This window comes from Fukomys damarensis, unplaced genomic scaffold, assembly GCF_012274545.1.
Source record: "Fukomys damarensis isolate Sample0158 unplaced genomic scaffold, DMR_v1.0_HiC HiC_scaffold_12, whole genome shotgun sequence".
NCBI classification, from domain to species: domain Eukaryota; kingdom Metazoa; phylum Chordata; class Mammalia; order Rodentia; family Bathyergidae; genus Fukomys; species Fukomys damarensis.
Genome location: NW_022900924.1, coordinates 11702074 through 11722638, shown reverse-complemented (window position 1 = coordinate 11722638; position 20565 = coordinate 11702074). Strand labels below are relative to the sequence as shown.

The window sequence follows — 20565 nt, the reverse complement described above, 5'->3', positions numbered from 1 at the left end:
TAAACTTTTCTTTGGAGGCTGCTCCTTACAAAGGTGTCAAGTTCTTAAGCCTCAACTTTCAACAGCTTAAGTTTTTCAACTTGATACAAAAGGATTGTTTAGTAGAAACGAGTGGTCAAATTTTGACCTTTCCCAGGCTGCCAACACACAATGATACACTAGTGATGGTGGTGGCGGCGGTGGCGAACCACAGCTCCTGTCAGCCATGCGATTACGGGAGTAACTGACACTCCTGCTGTGTGCTGCACTACAAACTGTGATGTTCGGTAGCACATCTTCAATTTGAGTAATTCAGTGAGGTTACTGGGATGTAACCCACCTGTGAAGTTGAGGCACATCTGTACCATCAAGTAAAAGGAGATCTGGGGGCGGACTGGGGGTTTGGCTCAGTGGTTCCACCCACCGCCTGCCTCGAAAGCACAAGGGCCCAAGTGCGATCCCCGTTACCAAAGAGAAACAGTAGGTCTGGGGGTATGGATCAGTGGTAGAGCGCTTACCTAGTACATGTGAGGCTCTGAGCTCAATTCCCAGAACCACATAAATAAGAGAGAAGTAGGTTACTTTTCATCTATGTATAAGTCATTACCAAGGACAGTAGTAGTTTTGAATCTACTGACCAAGTAGGGCCTCAAAGAAACCACAAAGGGCCTCAGATGATGCTGTAGGTGGTATCTCCAGATAATCATAACACTGGAGAGAGAGGAAAAAAAAGAAAAACATAAAAAGTCAGGTCAGTTGTTCCCAGTCCCCCACTGCACTACTTGTTTTAAAAGGTGTTATTTTTTTTTTCTTAAAGGAAAAAATGAAACAAAGACAAAAGTTTGTTTGGTGGTGTTTTTTTTTTTCCTTCAATGAACGCCTCATTTTGAAATGTTCTCATCAAGCAACAAAAAGTAGAAGAGATCCCTCTACCCTCCACAAGTTGTATGTTACACTGCCTCCACAAAGCATTAAGAAAGCCAAAGAATAAGATGTTGCATTTCTTTTAAAATAATTTAAAATATATTAAATTTTCCTAAGGCAGGGTTTTGTCTGAATGAGGTGTCTTGAGGAGATAACCGCGTGCCACTGAAGGAGAACAGTACTTTTAAGGAGCTATTTTTGTTTAGGTGTAGAGTTGAGACTGGCTGATGAGTCCGATGAGGTCAAGCAGCAAAGACAGACTGTACATAAGAATACGAGGCGAAGTGGTGACAACAGCAGTTCTTCACACAGCTAGGATACATCTTACAACTGGTTCACTGAAGTATGCTGGTCTTTAGATACCATTGTGAAAACACAGTTGTACCTTAATACAGTATCTGTGAAAAAACAAATAAATATGATGCTAATAAATGGCCAACAATGGACAACTCGGTGGCCATTCCAACAGTCATGCAGTTCAGGATCATATCCTCATATAATCTCACATACAAGTTTGTCATCTGCACATGCACACCACTGTTTAACAACAAGGAACAGCCAATAGTAGTGTCTGTATTGTTCAGGAGCACACAGCCTGTTTCATCTACGATTTAGCGAACACCTTATACCAAAAGGCTCCTTGAAAACATGGCCCTGCTGGTCAGAAGGGAGCCCGAGGGAGGCACCTGCCAACATCAAAGCTTCCCTGACCACGGCAGGAGGGAGGGAACTTTAGATCATGCTACCACTGCACCTGAAATGGGTGATGGGTACTATGCTACGTGGCTGTCACATTTCCCAGCTGACGGAATGTGAGCTTTGCCACCACTAAGAGCCTCTGGAGGCCTGCTTACTTATCAAAACATCAATAACTGCACTCTGAATCCAAACAACTACAAGTTCAACATCTGCTGTTTACAAGTGGACCAAAGATTTACGGTAAGGCTCTGTCACGGGTGAAGAGGAACCTCCTCTGAAACTGCCTTGCACGTGCCACAGGGGAAAAGGTAGATGGCGAGCCCACTGGGATGGGGCTTCTACATTCGGTTCACGACCCCAAAGAAAGTGTTTCACTCTGGACCCGATGTTTGGCTCATTCTTCCAACTATTCCTTTGCCAGGAGGATTTACTCTGCCACAGAGAAAAGATGTGTAGCATTGCTTAAAAAGTCCTGTATGTGAGGAACTCTTTCATTTTCTTGGGGATTGGCAGTGCTAGGACTTGGTAGGTTGTCAGGAAACTTCGAAGGGCTTTCCGGCATAAGTGCTTCAATGAGGACAGGACTCTAGGGGCAGTCCAGAACTGGACATGGCCATCTCTTGTCCTGAAATGAAACAGCAACCAATGCATTAAGGTTGACTCTAGAAATTTGTATTTTCATTATGATGGACAATGATGCTTTTCTTTTTTACTCTGGTATAGTGATGTTTCTCAACATGATATGAAATACCAGGAGACTCCAGAGGGTGAAAGGCAATTCAAACTGGGAACAGATGAAAAGGTGTGCTGATAGCTGGGCATGGTGGCGCACACCTATAATCCCAGCACTTGGAACGCTGAGGCAGGAGGGTCATCATGAGTTTGAGGCCAGCCTGGGCTACAAAGTGTGTTCAAGGCCACTCTTAACTACATAGTGAGACCCTTTTTCAAATAAATAAATGGTATTCTGATAAATGAAGGATGCTGACAGAATTCTAATTTAGCTCAGTGGTTCTGCCACCTCCCTTGTAAGTACAAGGTCCCGAGTTTGATTCCCAGTACCAAAAAAAGTAAAGGTACAAGATCCCAGTGATGAATGTAATTATATTGTCATATCTAAAACATACCAATAAAGAAAAAAGGGGAAAAAAAATTCTAAGAACTGAAAATGTAGCCACACAGGGTAGCTCATGCTGTGATCCTAACATTTTGGGGGAATGAGACAGAAGAATTTCAAGTTCAAGCCTGAGCAACTTAGTGACACCCTGTCCCAAAATAAAAGATTAAAAAAAAATTGTTCAAAGGCTGGGGATATATAGCTCAGTGTGAAGACTTGGGTTCAATCCCCAATACCATAAAAACAAAAAGGCTCAAGATGTGTGGCATATGCCTGTGGTCTCAGCTACTCAAGAGTCTGAGGCAGGACAATCACCTAAGCCCACGCTGGCAACACAGCAGGTCCACGCCTCAAAACAAACAAAAAACCCACCTCAAGACGCCTCTGCTCCCATGCATGATCTGTGTCAGCACAGCCCTTTCTATACAGCAGTCCAAAATAAAAGGGAAGAGCACAACCTACTGAATTACGGATGTTGCCTGTAAGGTGGTCTCAGCCATAAATAAGTGGTTTCCCATATAAATGTTCCATTTTAATTTATACTTCCGTGGACCTCGCCCATTAGGTGGCACGAACAGTAGCTCTTTAATTACATTTAGGTTACATATCATGAGTATATAATACATTGACAGAACAGAATACTAAAATCTTATATAATCTTGGATTTCATTTAAGGGTTTGTTAGAGGCAAGGAAATTCTAAATGTTTCTTTCCTTAAAAAACTACAGCGTATACCCAGTGGAAACTGCTACATGGGTTCAGCGGAGATACATACCCTGTGGCAATAACTCCACCATGTGGAAAAAATGTGCAGCAAAGACCATTGGTCATGGGAGCAAATGCAATTGGAGCCTTCAGTTCCAGGGCCCAGATCCTGAGGAGCCTGCACAAGAGAGGAGGGACACAGTTGCCCGTTACCTGACCTGGGTCAGATCAAGACATTTCAAGTACCTGTTCTGAGGCCTCCCAAAGTGATCTCTGGTTACCTGTCATCTGCCACTGTAGCGAGGTACAAGCCTTCGGGAGAGAAGCACACAGATCTCAGTGAGCTCATGTGGACATCACTGTCATCCATGGTGGGGTCAAGCTGGGTGTGGCTGCAGAAAGAACAGGTCATTAGGTCCAGAGCGACTGCACCTTCACCTGTGGCAGGAGCCCACACTGCCAGGGCTGGTGGTACCGTAAGAGAAACCTTAGGGTCCACAGACAGGAAAAAAGGCCGTTCAGATGGCTCCAAGTGTCTTGAGGGGGCTGGAGGGTTACTGGCACTTCCTTGTGCTAATTTCCTTATGCAAAGTAGGTCAGCCCTCATTTTAATGCCACAGTACAAATGGAAAGTCTTTTTTAGGCTGAGATACATGATAATTATAGGACTAACTATTATTTGCTTCATAAAACAACAGAGACAAAGGGGAAAAGTAGACCAAGTCTGTGAGAACATGAAAATTCACATTGGAAACAATTGTTTCGATCAGAGGATTGCTCTGACTCGTTACTACAGTTATAACTAAATGGAAAGAAAGAGTCACTCTGAGGTTTCATAAAGTGAATCCAAAGAGACACAGAGAGCCTCATAAGCCGGGAGACATGAGGACACTTGGGTCTGATTTACAAAGTCAATGTGATACTGAAACAATGACTGCCTTTTGAGGCAGGCTGTCCCCTCCCTTGACCCAAATTCCCAGGAAGTCGTAGCAGGAATTCAGTCCTTACTGGAGTGACCTCAGCCTTTCACCAGTGTAGGGGTCCCACATAATCACGTTGGTGTCATAAGAAGCTGTAACAAGCAAGGCAGAGTCAGGGGAGAAGTCACAAGAGACAACACTGCTTTGGTGGCCCTCTAACTTCCGTATTAACGTGTAGGACCGCATGCTCCATAGAAAGACCTGTGGAGAAAGAGCAACAGGTGCCAAGTGAGGGACAGGAACAAAGAGCACAGGACACAAACAGCAGTGAAAGGCATTGAAATTCCCTCCTCGGGCCACACCACCAGGTAAAACTGTTCTCTCTTCCGTTCTTGGCAGCATTTCCAGAACCTACCATACAGGCTGAAGTAAAACGATGGATCTGAATTTTTCAGGCACTTACTGGGCATGCTCAAAGTGTTTTCTTTAACGGAGAATAAGCCAGGCTAACTTTAGGAAGGCTGCCAGCTAAAATGACCCCCGAGGCTTCTAAGCTATTTGAAAACAAGGTAGTATGTGCTGAGGAAGACATAAGTGTACCCTGTTCCACTTAAAAGCAAACACAAAGGACAGAAGTAAACTCCAGGCCCATCTCACATCTGCTTACAGCACCAAGAAATCTGCCCAGGCCCTGCATCTGACCTAATTCACTTCATACCTTTCTGGGAATGATTAAAAGCAGAATTTCCTTTCCTTTCTTTGTTTGTTTGTTTTTGGTACTGGGGATCAAACTCCGGACCTGGTGCTTGCAAGGCAGGTGGTGGAACCACGGAGCTAAATCCCCAGCCCGCAGTTTCTTTCCTTTAAGAAAATGCTCAGCTGCATGGGGTCCAACCTCAAATGATAAGCCCCCTGGGCTGTACTGAAGGTGACTCCTTACTTACTTCCCCATCAGTTAGAGCAAAGGCTCAATACAAATGAGAAGTGTGAACAGAAACAAACTGTATCAAATGGTTCGCTCTTGGATTTCTACTATCTTTAAAAATAACATGATTTCAAGGCAAAGTTCAACAAGTAACTGTACATGTCACTATTTGAACTGGAAATTCTAATTAGATTAAAATCAAGATGGTTCAAAGGAAATAAGGATCCAGATGTGGATTGCAACTTTTAGACTCCAAGGGGAACAAAAATTCTAAACACCTCTTTTCAAGGAAACAGCCCTCAATGACGAGTGCGACCTACTTCTGAACCCCCTCCCTTGGTTCATGTCAAAGTGCCAACCTCAAGGGAGCTGGGCAGAGGCTACAGCCCGCCAGTGTGCCTCCCCTGCCACACACACAAACACCTCAGCCACTGAATCAAACACATTCAGACATCCACGTCTTCAAGCACTAAAGCAGAGGAGGAAAGAGTGCCCAGTGTCTGAGGCTTACCGACTTCTCTCCAGCAGCAGAGCACAGCATGCTGCAGTCCGGGGAGATGGAGCAGCAGTAAACCCACTGCAGGTGGCCTGATAACACCTGTATCTGTTTACCTGGCCGAGAAGAGAAGCAAGCTGTGAGCAAACTATCAAAACACCAAAGGAGGAAGACAGAAGCACCGCTAGTAATGGCCCAACACCCATATTCATCCAGTTCTCTCACAGCTGGATCCAAAGGCCCACTATTTTAATGTACAGAAAGAGCTACCGCAAGATTTGCCATTTAAACACCTGTAAGTAAAAAAGAGAAAAAAAAATAAGGTACCTGTAACCTATTAATATGGCATTCTAATGGCCAAGGGAAATCATTATCTAAGACTTCACCTAAATCTACAAGATCAACAGGACAAAGGGGATACACAGATCTGCCCCACTGACTGCAGAGAACATTCTTTTCAGGTAACCAATCAGCTCAAGTACTCTGAAGCACCTTCCCAATTTGGAGAGTGTTTATCTTCAATTCACCCTCCATAATGCTTTCACCTTGGTCACAAGGACGCTCCTGGAGGGTGTGGAGTAATCAAAGCACATGCTCTGCTCAGACAAGCCGGCTTTGAAATGCTGGCTGCACTGCTTGCTCAGTGCGTAGGTCAGGTGCCTCAGGTCATCTCTCCTGGTCTTGGCTTCTTGAAAAAATCTAATGCCCATCCATAAGGGAGAGGCTGAATTAATGGGGGCATATCCAGCCTGTTCAGGCAGATGGGATTAGAGACATAGGTCTTTCAATGGGTGCTGTTTAATTAAAAAAAAAAAAAAAAAGCAAGACACGGAAAAACTATGAAGATAGCATTTTGTGACATAATGACCCTAAAATTCATGAGTGTCACTATGTGTGCACACAGGAATATATCAGTATAGAAAAAATTATTGAAGTACACATTATAGTTCTTTGGGGAGGGGAGAGATACTAGGGATAAGATCCAGGGGTACTTTACCACTGAGCTACATCCCCAGCCCTTCTAAAATTTTTATTTATTGGCTGGGGATGTAGCTCAGTGGTGCCACTGGCTGACTTGCAAGCACAAGGCCCTGAGTTCAATCCCCGATACCAGAAAAAAATTTTTTAAAATTTATTTTCAGTACTAGGGATTGAGCCCAGGGCCTTCTCACTGAGCTATATTCTAGCCCTTTTTTTAAATTTTTGAGACAGGGTCTTTTAAGCTACTTAGACACAACTCAAACTTGGATCCTCCTGCCTCAGCCTCCCAGAGTGCTAGGATTACAGGTGCCACTGCACCTGGCCACAGCAGGTTCTTCTCATGGATTCCAGGCTCAAGGGGAAGAAGGAAAAAAATAGAACAAGAAAAAGCCAAGCACGAAAATGAAAAGAATTTTTAAATTTGGTCATATGTGGGAATTTATGAAATTTATGTACATTTACGAATATATAAAAGTTAGTATCTCTAGCCATGCAAGGGGGCACATGCCTATCATCCAAGTACTTCAATGATAAAGAACTGAAAATTCAAGGGCAGCCACTGCTACAGAGCAAGTTTCAAGGCCAGCCTGGACTATACAGCAAAACTTTATCTCAAAAAGGAATAAAAAGCGGGCTGGGGATTTAGCTCAGCGGTTCAGTGGCCTGCCTTGCAAGCACAAGGACCCGAGTTCAATCCCTGGTACCAAAAAAAAAAGAATAAAAAGCAAGAAAAATGAAGAATTAGTATTTATAAAGTCACTTATGTTTCTCCAGCCATCACATCCCAAGGTGGTATGAGCACTGAATGCATTAAGGTAGGCCAGTCCCTAGGGCACTGCCTGGTACTGAGCACATAGCTTTACTCCCCTCCCTCCGTTCCACCCTCTCTCCGTCACTCACCTAACCTAACCCTCCCAGCCAGCACGTGGTTTCCAGTCACTCTACAGGCCCTTCTGACACAGCAGCTGCCTCTGTGTATTTACTAAAGCACAGTTACAGTGGCACTGTTGGAATTGGGTGCTGCTCAGTTGGACAGCACTTGCCTAGCATGCATGAGGCTCTGGGTTCAATCCCCAGCACTATTAGAAACAAACAGGGCTGGGGATTAGCTCAGTACCACCGTACCTGCCTTCCAAGTGCAAGGTCCTGAGTTTGATCCCTGATACAAAACAAAAAACAAAAAACAAAAAAACAACAAAGAAAGAAAAAGAAAAAGGCACTGCCTTGGAGACGCTTCCTTCCTTGTCAGCAGGCCCATCCTAGATAGCGTGGTCATAAGTTCCACGGAAATGTGCAAAAACTGCTGGCAGAGTTCTTAGTGAGCAGCTGTTTCCAGATGAAGTCACTACAAGTGCCTCTTTAGCTGACACACTACTATGGACCAATGAATGTTTGTGGCCCCCTGCAAAACCACATGTTAAAGGCCTAATTCTCACATGCTGATGTTAGAAGGTGAGGCCTTTGGAGGAAGAGAAGGTGTTGATTGGGAATGGTCCCACAGACCCCCAACCACTTGTGGGAGAATATATGGAAACAAATCTTCTCCACCACATCACCAGTTACAGATAAGGTCACTAGAGGTGTGTGGAATTCTTACTAGACTATTCCCATACACAGCCTGCTCGAGGCAAAGCCTCATAAAAGCTGACCCATGGGCTGGGGATTTAGCTCAGTGGTTCCACTGCCTGCCTTGCAACTGCAAGGGCCCGAGTTCGATCCCCGGTTCCAAAAAAAAAAAAAGAAGTTCATAAAAGCTGACCCCCTCTATTCCTACAGAATTACTGCCCTTCAGGGAGCACTGGGGAATGTCTAGAGACAGTGTTCAGTTAGCACAACCAGAGAGGGTGCCATGTCATCTACAGAAAAGAGACCAGGGAGGCTGCTCAATATAGTATGCACAGGCTAGCCCACAACCAAGGTGCCCAACCCCCAGGTCAGTAGTGCAAAAGATAAGGAATCCTGCTCCAGAGGCACTATCACTCCCATTGAAAAGTGGGCAAAACTAGCTCTTGGTGTCTAAAAAAAACTCTTATGTTTCCTTATGTGCAGAGAATGCACATGCTTTCAGTACATTACATAGTGTCGCCGCTCCACACTTGTGGGTTCAACAACTTGTGTATTTAACCAAATATGGATCCACAAAACATTTTTTTTTTTAATCTACCTAAGCTGAGTGTGGTGATACAGGTTTTTAATCCCAGCTGTTCGGAAGGCTGAGGCAGAAAGATGGCAAGTTCAAGGCTAGCCAGAGCAATTTATTGAGCTCTTATCTCAAAGGAGGACCTGGGCTTAATGCCCAGAACCCCACACAAATTACATCTGTACTGAACACGTACAGATTTTTTCTTGGCATTATTCCTTAAACAACATATTATAACAACTTTTCCACAGCATTTAGGGAATTGTAAGTAATCTAGAGATGGTTTGAAGTATGCAGGAGGATGTGAGTTGGTTCTATGCAAATACTGTGCCATTTCATCTAAGGGACTTAAGCAGCCACAGGGGTCTAAGAACTAAATGCCCTCAGATACCAATGGATGACTGCATGATCTAGCTTTGATATTATAATCTCTTTGGGACAGAAAGGGTGATTAGAATGAAAATGTTAAAAAGGCTCATTAGAAAGTAGTAATAGCAAAAGATCAAGAAATTCCATTCTAGATTAAAATACATTGATGAAATTGAGAAAGGGGCAAATAGATTACTTTTGGAGCGTTCAAGTAGTCCGACCAATTTCCTACCATGTTTATTCAGGTCCCAGATGCGAAGAGTCTTATCCCGTGATGCAGAGACCAAAATCAAACTGCCACTGGGTGTGAAGCTCAGATCTCTCACAACATCTTGGTGGCCAGAAAGATTTAAAAGCAGGAGCCCTGAAGGCAAAGCAGAAGCAGTCAGTTGGAGAGGTGGCACCCAGAGTGCCAGTCAATGCTCTACCCCTCAGCCAACCTAGGTGAGCAGAGCCCCATGAAGCCTACCCTCAACACATCGTGAACACGTCAGCCAGGAATGACCTACCTGTCTGCACCTCCCAAATCTTGATCTGCCCATCATTGAGTCCTGTGGCAAGGATTAGACAAGAGATATCTGACACTTGGGGATGGTGGCGTGCCCAGAGCTTCCTGCTGGGTGGAGAAGGCCAAGGACTGAAGGCCAAACCCCAGACAATCTGACCACAGTCCAGTGTCTTCTCCTTTGGGCTCCCTCGACCTTTGGTGTCACTTTTGCTGCTTCGACTTTTGGCTTCAAACCCTTTAGGGATGCTGCAGAAGACAAGAGATTTCTTAATGAGCCTGAAATTATGAGCAGGTCAACCAACATGTCATCTGGGGCAGTAAGACTCTGAAGTCCTCGAAACACATTTTGGCTTTCAGTGAATTCTGGCGTGACTTCACTTCTTGTTGTTTTGGGACTCACATAACAGAGGCCTCACCAGCCTTGACTCATCCCATCTGCAACAGCCCTCCAACTGGGTGACCTGCCTTGAGGGATAACTAGACCATAGAGTCTTGCTCAGGACGTTCCCTTGGGTTTGGGTGTGTGGAAAGAAGCATGCGCTCAGTTTTCCCCGAGAGAGAGCATACTCATACTACAGGTTTGGAACCAGGACAGATAGAATTAGAGCCTGCATACCCAGCTATTGCTATCTTGCCTAAGAAGAACCCCTATCTTCAGCTCAGAAATCCTCAAGGAATTGAGAAACAAACCCCGCTATCCAATATGGTTTGTTTGGTACATGTTGATTTCTACCGTCACTTACTAGGTTCCAATCAATAATGAAAGGCTGTCATTTACTTCCCTGATGGAGAACCATTCAGTGGAGTCATCAAGAGAGAGAAGGAACTGCCCTGGAAGGTCTCTTAACCCAACTCCCCGACTTCTACTCCACTTGTGGTGAAACAGGTCCAGATAAGCGAGGCTTAGTCTTCAAGACACTGCCTACTGCTGTACCCAGAAGACAAGGTCCCAAAGGCACAGGCAAGAGGACAGCTCTGCACTTGGACTTGAAAGCACAAGTTTACTGTGTATAGTATATTTTATTGACAAAAATAGTAAATACCATTTTTTGTGTATCTTTGCTCATAATTCTGTGTAGTTGAATCTCTTTATTCCATGTGTTCTGAAAAGTTCTAAGTAAATCACATTTCTGTCAATTGTGTGGTAAAATATACTAAAGAATTTTAACCATTTCACCTGTAAATCTAAATCAAGGTGGAAAACTATGCCCAGGCCAGCAGTGTGTTTTGTTTGTTCATTCAACAATCTCTTCATTAATTTTTAAAAGGTCAATTGTATAGGTAACAAAATCTGTAAATACTTAAAATGTACATGTTGATAAGTGCTCACACTATGAAACGGTTAAATCAAGCTAATGAACATATATCTTACCTCACATAGTTTTGGTCTACTTTTTTTTTTTTTTATCAGGAATTGAACTCAGGACCTCCCACTTGCGAGGCAGGCAGCAGAATCACTGAGCTAAATCCCCAGCCTGTTGGTCTACTCTTGTAGCTACATTCACTCCCATGAACACGTTGGACCAGATTTTCTGAATTCACCCTGCTTGATACTTTGTGGCCTTTGGGCAACATCTCCTGGTCCCCAGCACTCTAACTCCAGCCCCTGGTGACCACCATTCTATTCTCTCCAATGAATTTGACTTTTCTTAGATTTCACATAAGAACATTAAGTATTTGTTTTTCTGTGCTTAACTTATTTACCATAACATCCTCCAGGTTTATTCATGTTGTAAAAACATGACAGAAATTTGGTTTTGTGAATAAAATATTACTGGAATCCTGTCACTGTCACTTGGGCAGGTAGTGCTATACTGGCATAACGTGAATAGTCATGACAAGCTACAAAAAGCCCACAAGGCCTAAAATAGGTACAATTTGGGCCTTTACAGAAGAGGCTGGCCCCTGGCCTAAACGGCTATCTGAAAATGTGTTTCCCTTCCTAAACAAGCTGAATGTGATCATCAGTGTCTTTTTGAATGGCTCTGTCCAAACTGCACACTGCCCTTCCCTTCCTGTCCACATTACCCACACCTGCCTGGCCCTCAAGTCTCCTAGAAGGACTTCCAAAGCAGACCACGGGAAGAACTTCATAGAGTAGCTTGGAGTCTCAAAAGTTACATTTTATTTTTTATAAAATCCTGATTTCTGTCTTTGAATTAAAGGATATACCCTACAGCCACTTCATTACAAAGGGATAAAGGCACATTCATTTATTACTTAATATAAATTGAGTTCTTCTAGAAAGAGATGCTGTTAACAACAGGGATATATTCTGAAAACAAGAACTGACTTCAGGGCCGGGGATTTAGCTCAGTGGTTCCGCTGCCTGCCTCACAAGCACAAACAAGGCCCAGAGTTCAATCCCCAGTACCAGGAAAAAAAAAAAAGAATTGACTTCATAGTTAAATGATTTGTCTTCCTGGGAACATCACCCAGCTACAATTATCATCAGTAAAATTAAGAAAAGTAAAAAGAAACAAACATACAGAGGGACACTATAGATGAAACAAATAATAAAAATTACTCATAATCCTAACACCATTCTTGCCATAGTAAATATTTCACTACAAATTTCTATTTGTGTATAGACATGTTTTAAAAAATAAATTTTGGATAATATTGCACTTATAATTTTATAGCTTTATTTATTTATTTATTTATTTTTGGTACTAGGGATCAAACTCAGGACCTTGTTTGTGCTTGTGAGGCAGATGGCAGCACCACTGAACTTAAATCCCAGGCCCAGCCTTTTTTCAATAAGCCTTATAGTGGACATATTTTCCCAGGTTACTATTCTCCAAAATGTGACTTTTTTTCTCACAAATCAATAAACTTTTCATTTGACATATTAATAACACTTTTCTCGGTGCTAAAAATTGTTCTTCCCTGTTTTCTTTAATATTGAAATGATATATTTACCCACAGTAATGTATGTATTTGAGTGCAAGTGAATTTTGAGAAAAAAACAGACTTTCCATTTTATTCTTTTTTGGTACAAACTTTTCAGACAATGAATTGATATCACACTCCAGATTAGACACAAAATTTTACTTAAAATGGGAGATTAAGAAACAATGAATGACCTTGGTATGACCACAGGACTGACCATCGAAAGAACTGAAGATAATGATTACAAACAAACAACAATCCTTGATGGCTCCAAAAATATCATGTGGAAATGCATCAGTTTCCTTAACTACTCTCTGATCATTGAATTTTAAACTAGTCTTGATTTTTTTTCTGCCTTAAAATGGAAAGATATAGACGCTGGGCCATCTGACAGGAAGTTCACAGCACTTAAGACAATGGGACCTGTCTATCCCAAAGAAAGAACAACTTAATTATACTAAGTCAGTAAAGAAAAGAAAAGACCCAATTTAAAAATGGGCAAAAGATCTGAACAGGTATTTCTCCAAAGAAGGCCCATAAAAGGAACCAATAAACCCACACAAAATGGTGCTCACCAGCAATAGTCATCTGAGATAAGCAAATCAAAATCATGGAAATCCCACCTCACACTCACTAGGATGGCTATGCTGGAATCAAGACAACAAGTGTCGGCAAGAGTGTAAAGAATGCAAAATCTGAATACACTGCCAGTGGGAAAGTAAGTGGTACCACCACCCTGGAAAAGAGCCTGATATTTCCTTGGCTGACCAATGAAATCAAATGCCTGCAAAACACTTCCACAGAAATGTTCAAAGCAGCACTATTCAAAACAGCCCAAAAGCGAAGAAAACCCAAACGTTCATCAATGAGAAATATATGAAGAAAATCTACAGTCTCTGTACCATGCTGTACTACATGGCGATAAATAGAAATGAAGAACTGATAACAGCAATATGAATGACCTGTGCAACATTATGCTGGGAGTGGTTTGTCAAAAAAAGATCACATATTATAAGATTTCATTAATATGAAACATCTGTAACAGGCAAATCTCAAGACAGAAAGCAGATTAGTTGCTGCCAGGGGGTGGAAAAATAAGAGAGGGGCTAGGGATAACCACAAAAGGATACAGGGTTTCCTTCTGAGATGATGAAAATGGTTAAACCTGATTATGGTGATGCATGCAAAACTCTGAATATACTGAAACCCAAGGTATTGGACACTTTAAGTGAATTGTGTAAGATCAATTTTTGTCTCCATAAAGCTGTTAAGTCAACTTGGGCTAACACAATCTTTTTTTTTTTTAACACAATCTTGATACAACTGACTTTCCCACATACAGAATGTGGAGCTCTGGAAACCACTCCGCCAAATTCCTGAACTGTTCAGCCCTTTTTCCTCTCTCCCGTTTTTTTTGGACAGGGAGAATCCAAAACAATATGCCCCATCATGAAAACTTTCTCATTCCTTAGGCAAAGAGTACTCACAATTGCTCCTCCAGAGGCCAGGGGATCAGCTTAACAATGCAGTGTCCTTGAGACCAAGCGAACCAGGAGCCATCGGGTGAGAAGGCGACACTCCAGGTTTCACAGCTCGACTTCCAATCAAACTGGTGGGGGCGCCCAGGCTTGAGTTCAGCCAACAGCAGTGGTTCCTCTGAGGCAAGAGAAAGCATGCTTCAAAAACAAAACCTCACTGGGGATTTAGCTCAGTGGCACCTCTGCCTCGCAGTCCCCCTTACCAAAAAGAAAAACCACAACCTCACTCCCCAACAGCTAGACTCCGGGAAGCTGCAGTCTACCCTGGACTACGGGAATATTGTGGATTCCCTGAGTGAGTTGTCATTTAAATAACCTGGAGCAATAACAGCAGCCACAGGCCAAATTCCACTGGGGTTATTCATCCCCAGCCCTCCCTGCAGCCAGTTAACTGTGAGTCAGAGAAACCTTTGTACAAGTAAACCTAATGAATGGAGGCCTCATTTTCCTATAAATGCTCATGCAGAAAGAAAATGGAGAGAACACCAAGCCAGGAATATACTAGACAGTGCAAAACGGCAAGATATGTTGGATATGTGCGATGATAAATCCAAACAGCCTGCCAATGCATTTAATCCCATCGAAAGAAACTGTCATGGAGAAACAGGTAAAAGGAGTATCTGCAACTCAGAGTCCTTACTGCTCACAGCACCCTCCCCACCAACAAAGCTGAAAGCACCTAGCCCTGACCTGCTCTCTTCTTGCTCAGACTTATAGTTTAGGCCTCCCTCATCTTCCCCACTTCTGTCTCCTCTCTGTCCTGGTTTCAACCTTTGTCTCATCTTACTCAGATCTTTTTCAAGAGTCACTTAATTCACTCTCCTGCCCCCAGAGACCCTGCCAAGCCTGAAAGCTTACAGCACAACAGGTCATTTCTTTCAAATATATCAAGGGGACTAGGGATTTAGCTCAGTGGTACCCGAGTTCAATCCCCGGTACCAAAAAACAAACCAACAAACAAATATATCCCAAGTTTCCTACCTGCCTGCACAATAAAAGCCAATGAGCCGGGGCCTTGGCACCTCAGCCCTGCCTCCTTTCCATGACACCTCCCGGCCCTTCAGCAGCTCCAACCTGTGACGCTTTTACGGTTGTTACCAGGTAGATACTAACTTAACCTGTATTTCATAAACTTTAAGATACATCTTTATATCTCTTCTTATATTTGACTTTAATGAAATCACGACTGATGGCTTCTCATTGCTAAATAGGCAATATTTTTTCAGCGACACAGACTGGTAACACACTCTATGGTGTCTTAGATTCAATGAAACAAATGGTAAAGGTACACATATATATTTATATAAAAATATTTTCTGGTATGTGCTTGATAGGAAAATATCAATATATTTTAGTTTTTTGAGACAGGGTCTCACTATGTAGTTGAGAAGGACCTGGAACTCACTATGTAGCCCAGGCTGGTCTCCGAACTCACAGCAATCCTCCTGCCTCAGCCTCCCAAGCGCTGGGATTACAGGCGTGCGCCACCACACCCAGCTAGATGCATCTTGTTTTATAAAATCAGTGTCACTAAGGTCCAGGGATATAGTTCAGTGGTGCCACACCTGCCTCACAAGCACAAGGTCCCCAATACCCGGGAGTTTAGATCCCCAATACCCGGGAGGAAAAAAAAAAACAGTGTTAGTAAAAATTGTTTTTAAACAGAATTTTAATAAACTTTATCATGCCTTTGTATGTTTCTATTTTCCTTTTTTTTTTTCTGGTACCAGGAATCAAACTCAGGACCTTGCACTTGCCAAGCAGGCATGGCACCACTGAGCTAAATCCCTGGCCTTATGTCTTTGTAAAGAGAAAGAATATGCATTCCCTGAAGGTCTACATCGAAATCTAGATTTAATTATTAAGTCTAAATTAGTATCTGTTGTCAGGTACAGTGGCAAATGCCTATAATCCTAGACTGCGGTGAGGCAGAACTGCCAAATTCAAGATCATCCTGGACAATTTAGCAAGAACATTTCAACATAAATCTGTAAATAAATAAGTAAGGGATGGGCTGAGTGTGCTGACACACACCTGCAATCCCAGTTTTCAGGTGGAGGAGGAGGAGGAGGAGGATCATCTCAAATTCAAGGCCAGCCGGGGCTACATAGTAAGTTCAAGGCCAGCCTGGAATACAGTGTCTCTAAAAACCAAAAAAGAAGGGAGTGGAGAGGGGATAGCTGGGGATATAGCTCAGTGGTAGAGCATCCCTGGATTCGATGCCCAGAAATACAAAACATAAAAAAACAAAATAAGTTGACATTTGTACAGATGGAGGAATTCCTCCTACAAATTTACACAATCACATGTCAATGAGTACAATTCTGTGGATGTGAACATTTATGTGGTAAGAAGTCACCTTAGATATTATCCCAAAGAAGTCTCTAGATGTTATACAGGAATGCACCAACATTTTCTTTAATTCTGTTATTTCCAAGTATTTTCCTATAGTGACCTAAGCCCTAATCTATTAATGTCTTCCCTGTGCAGCCCAGAGTTCTCAGTTGGGGGCAGTGTCAACCCTAAGGGCGTGTAGCAATATGTGGAGTTGATTTTGATTGCCCTAAGTGGGGGTGTCACATCTAGTGGATGGAGGCTAAGGCTGCAGCTCACCATCCTACCTTGTACAGGACAGCCCCACCTCCCCACAAGGCCCCAAATGTCCACAGTGCCGAGGATGAAAAATAGCTGTCAAATAGCAAATGAAATGATACTGATGGATCTGGAGGTGTGTTTTCAATTGACCTGGATGAAAATGTCTTTGTTCCATCCTGGTAATATTCACACTTGGTTGCTGGGCTCGGTAGTGCACCTCTGTAATCCCAGTATTTGGGAGACTGAGGTAGGAGGACCGCTGTGAGTTCAAGGCCAGCCGGGGCTACACAGTGAGTTCAAGGGCAGACTGAACTACTGAAACAGTAAAACCCTGTCTCAAAAGAAATATGCACACTTGGTTAATTTCCTCCATAACATACCCATTATCCATCCATTTGCCCTATGGGGCTCTATTCTGTACAAAGGACTTCATCCTTGATCTCTCTCATCTCCCAAACTGAAATCCATTTGCAAGTTCAGTGAAGTCTGTTTCCAAAAGACTTGCCAAATCTACTTTCTACCCATCTCCAAGGCTATTTTAATCTATACAGCACCACCCCTCCCCTAGCACTAGATAGCCAACTGTTCTCCATGCTTCTGCTCTGCCCCCTCACTTTGGGAATGCCTGCCCTCCGAAAGGGATCAGGTTCAATCGTTCTTAGAATAAAACTCAAACTCCTCATCCTGCCCTCAAAATCCTGCATTACCTGACCCCTGCCTTTGTTTTTTGGCCCATTCCAGTGCCCTGGCCTCTTGCCTCCTGCCTATGCTCCATTAGTTCAGGGCCTTTGCACCAGCTACTCCCTTCCTGGGAATGCTTCTCCAGGGCTAGGACCTCATCTTCAAGTCTGGCTCAAATGATTACTCCTTAGGGACATCCTCTCTCATTCCTAGTCAATCTCCTTCACAACTCAAGGTCCTTTCTTTGTAGAACCACTTGATTATTAATATGCCTTCCCCCTGCTAAGATGTCCATTCCACTGCAAGGATCTTATATGTTTACCCTTAATGCTAGCGGATTTCCTAGCAGAGAGCAGGCAGCCAGTAAATATCTCGTGAACAAATACATGTCATGCCTTCTAAAATATAAATGAAATGAAGCCCGTTAAACCATTAGGATGCTTACGCCAAACATTTCACATGAAACCCTTCTTAAATACCACCACTACGCAGAATTCACACACTATTTCTGTGATTTAGGGATTTAATCTCTTGCTATTTCAAGTTTAGGAATCCAACAGCTAAAAGAAGAAAGAAGCCAGTGACTCCTGTCTCTTGGAGTCTGGGTCCAAACTAAACTTGGCTACAGGAAAAGAAAACCATAATTAGTGCTGAACTTAAAAACAAAACAAAACAGAGCTGAGAGGATCCAGCTGCATCTGGAATTTTACCTGCAGTGCCCCTTCTTGGTTTTTAAATGCCTATGGATTAAGGTTTTCTTTCCCCTTTTAATTTTTAAATGACAAATATCGTATACAGTGTACCACCACAGGATGTTTTGACAGACGTTCATTGTGGAATGACTCAATTGAGCAAATTAATGCATGCATTTCTCCACATACTTCTCATTTTTGTGGTCAGGACATTTCAAAAAATCCACACTCAGCAATTTTCAAGTAGACCATATATTGCTATTTATTAACTACAATCACCATAATGTACAACAGATATCCTGAATCTATTCCACTTGTCTAACTGAAGTTGCACAACCTCTGATCAACATTCTCCCAAGTCCCCCTCTCACTCCTTCCAGGATTTTCCAGTTAAACAATGGGTCATGTTTGGACGACCAGGTTCTGAGCCTCCACTATGCGTGGCAGTTAGCCTTAACACAGAGATGGAAGCTATGACCTCAGCAGACAGGAAGCTGGGGAGATGTTTCCTGCCTCTGGACCTTTGCATTAGCTATTAGCTTCACTTGGCTGCTCCAACACCATGCTCACATCATTTTCCAGGAGTCCCTCCTGGCCTCACTATGTAAAGTGACCCAGTTTCTTTCCTTTAATCATTTAGTTATAATCATCCAGATATTTTCTTGATTGCTTTCGTTGCTTTTATGCATCTCTTCCTCAACCCACCTGAACTTGCCTATCTGGACCACTCTGTCCAATACAGTAATTACCAGCCACCCATGGTTCCTGACCACTTGAAATGCAGCAGGTCTGAATGGAGATGAGTGGTTAGGTACAAAGCATACAACAGGTTTTGAAGCTCTAGAACAATTTTTTTAAAAAACTTCAAAATATCCCAATAATTTTTATTTGATTACATAAATGAATCAAGTTGAAATAATATTTTAAATGTGTTGGATTGAAACACACAGTTTTAAAATTAGTCTCACCTATTTCTTTTTTAATTTGGCTACTGAAACATAAATTACATCTATGGCTCCTGTTACATTTCTATTGGCCAGCACTGACTTAGTGGGTGTCTGGCGCACAGTAAGTACGCAATAAATACTTGAATGAATAAATGAATACCAACCACTGCTCTGAAGATTTCTACTGTTTTCCATTGTAATCTCTTTACAATAGGCTTTATTCAGTTTGAAAATAATGTAAAAACTCTCTAGCCTTCCCTTCCAATTTCTTTTTAATAGTAGCTGGAAGCTCACAACAGCTCTGCCCGCACCCCCAAAATACAGTTGTTAATTATTAGGAAAAACCCAGAACTGGAAAGATTCCTGTTAAAAAGTGAAGCTAACTATTGTTTTCAGATTGAACGCTAAGGAATCAATGGAAATGACAGCGGAAGCTATAAAGAGATTCAGGTAAGATCCTCTTGAAAATAGCAGGGACTATTTAAAATGAATTCTATGGGTAAACGCACTCTCTGAAAAGAAAGGCCCTTATCTAGATGGGACCGGGAACGAGCTGCCTCTACACCTTTTACTGAAAGCCTGGCTCCAGCAAACAAAGAAATGTCATTTCCTAAATTAAAAAGTAACACCCCCCCAGGGAATGCCCGGATTTCAACCAACCCACCCGCAATAACAAACCGTCAGCAATCAGTGCTCTCCGCACCAAGCTGAAGCTTGAACCTCACTGCCAGAGGTTCTGTAACAAATTCCGAGCCTTAGGCCTCAGCCCCTTCTGGGAAGTTCACCTAAGGTGTCTGCCTTTAAGACTGCGCGCTTTGGAGAGTTTAGGGCTCTGAGAATAAATCCTAAGTGCCACTCCACCCCCCAGTTTCTATACAAGTGACACGGTGCACAGGGGCAAGGCGTTCGGAAGAAAGGTGTCTAAGGGCTATGTCCTGAGGTTTTGCCTTTGCTTTATAACCACACCTTGTCCACTGAGATAGTGTTCTCCAGCCTGACACGAAGTACATCGAATATTCTGACATGCACACTGTTTCCTGACGGTGACAAATGTTAACTAGGACAGGGCAAGTCCCGGACCTCACCCACCAAGGTAAACCTTCGCTTGCCTGATCATACACGTCCCCAGGGATGAGCACCCCTCCACCCACGCCACATCCACTGAGTAACAGTCCCGAGCGAGAGATAAGTCCCCGGCTCGGGATAAGGTTCCAACAGGGAACCCAGAGCTCACGCGTGTGAACTGGCAAGTTTGGGGATCTCTCAACCACCCGCTGAGGCCGGCACTGTTATTTATCCACCTTGCAGAGACAAAACGGGGACGCGGGTGGGGGTGGCGAGCGGCTTGTCCACGAACATGGTCACCCGGCTCGCTAGGGCAGAGCTAACGCCCCTGCACCGTGCGAGCGCGACCCACGCCCTTGGGGTCTGTCCCCCCGCATCCCACCCTACGCCCA

At 43.2% G+C, this 20565-nt stretch overlaps 1 protein-coding gene across 1 annotated transcript; it reads right to left on the bottom strand.

Annotated features, from left to right (window-relative positions):
- Positions 1–820: 820 nt before the first annotated feature.
- On the bottom strand, positions 821–14347 carry Wsb2 (WD repeat and SOCS box containing 2). The gene is made up of 8 exons (XM_010604088.3): positions 14143–14347; positions 9765–10009; positions 9488–9619; positions 5781–5881; positions 4433–4605; positions 3706–3816; positions 3495–3602; positions 821–2227 (listed from the first exon to the last, which is right to left on the bottom strand). The coding sequence occupies exons 1-8, from the start codon at positions 14328–14330 to the stop codon at positions 2065–2067; spliced, it is 1221 nt and encodes a 406-aa protein (XP_010602390.1). The 5' UTR covers positions 14331–14347; the 3' UTR covers positions 821–2064.
- Between the last annotated feature and the right edge of the window lie 6218 nt (positions 14348–20565).

Bases quoted from the DNA above. Each gene is read 5' to 3' on its own strand.
- Wsb2 (XM_010604088.3), bottom strand. From the start codon at position 14,330: ATGCTTTCTCTTGCCTCAGAGGAACCACTGCTGTTGGCTGAACTCAAG. The intron at 3,817-4,432 runs GTAAGGACTGAA...TTCTTTCTGCAG, and splicing joins GAAAGGCTGAGGTCACTCCA to CCACACCCAGCTTGACCCCA. The intron at 2,228-3,494 runs GTATGTATCTCC...GTTTCATTTCAG, and splicing joins GGTGGAGTTATTGCCACAGG to GACAAGAGATGGCCATGTCC.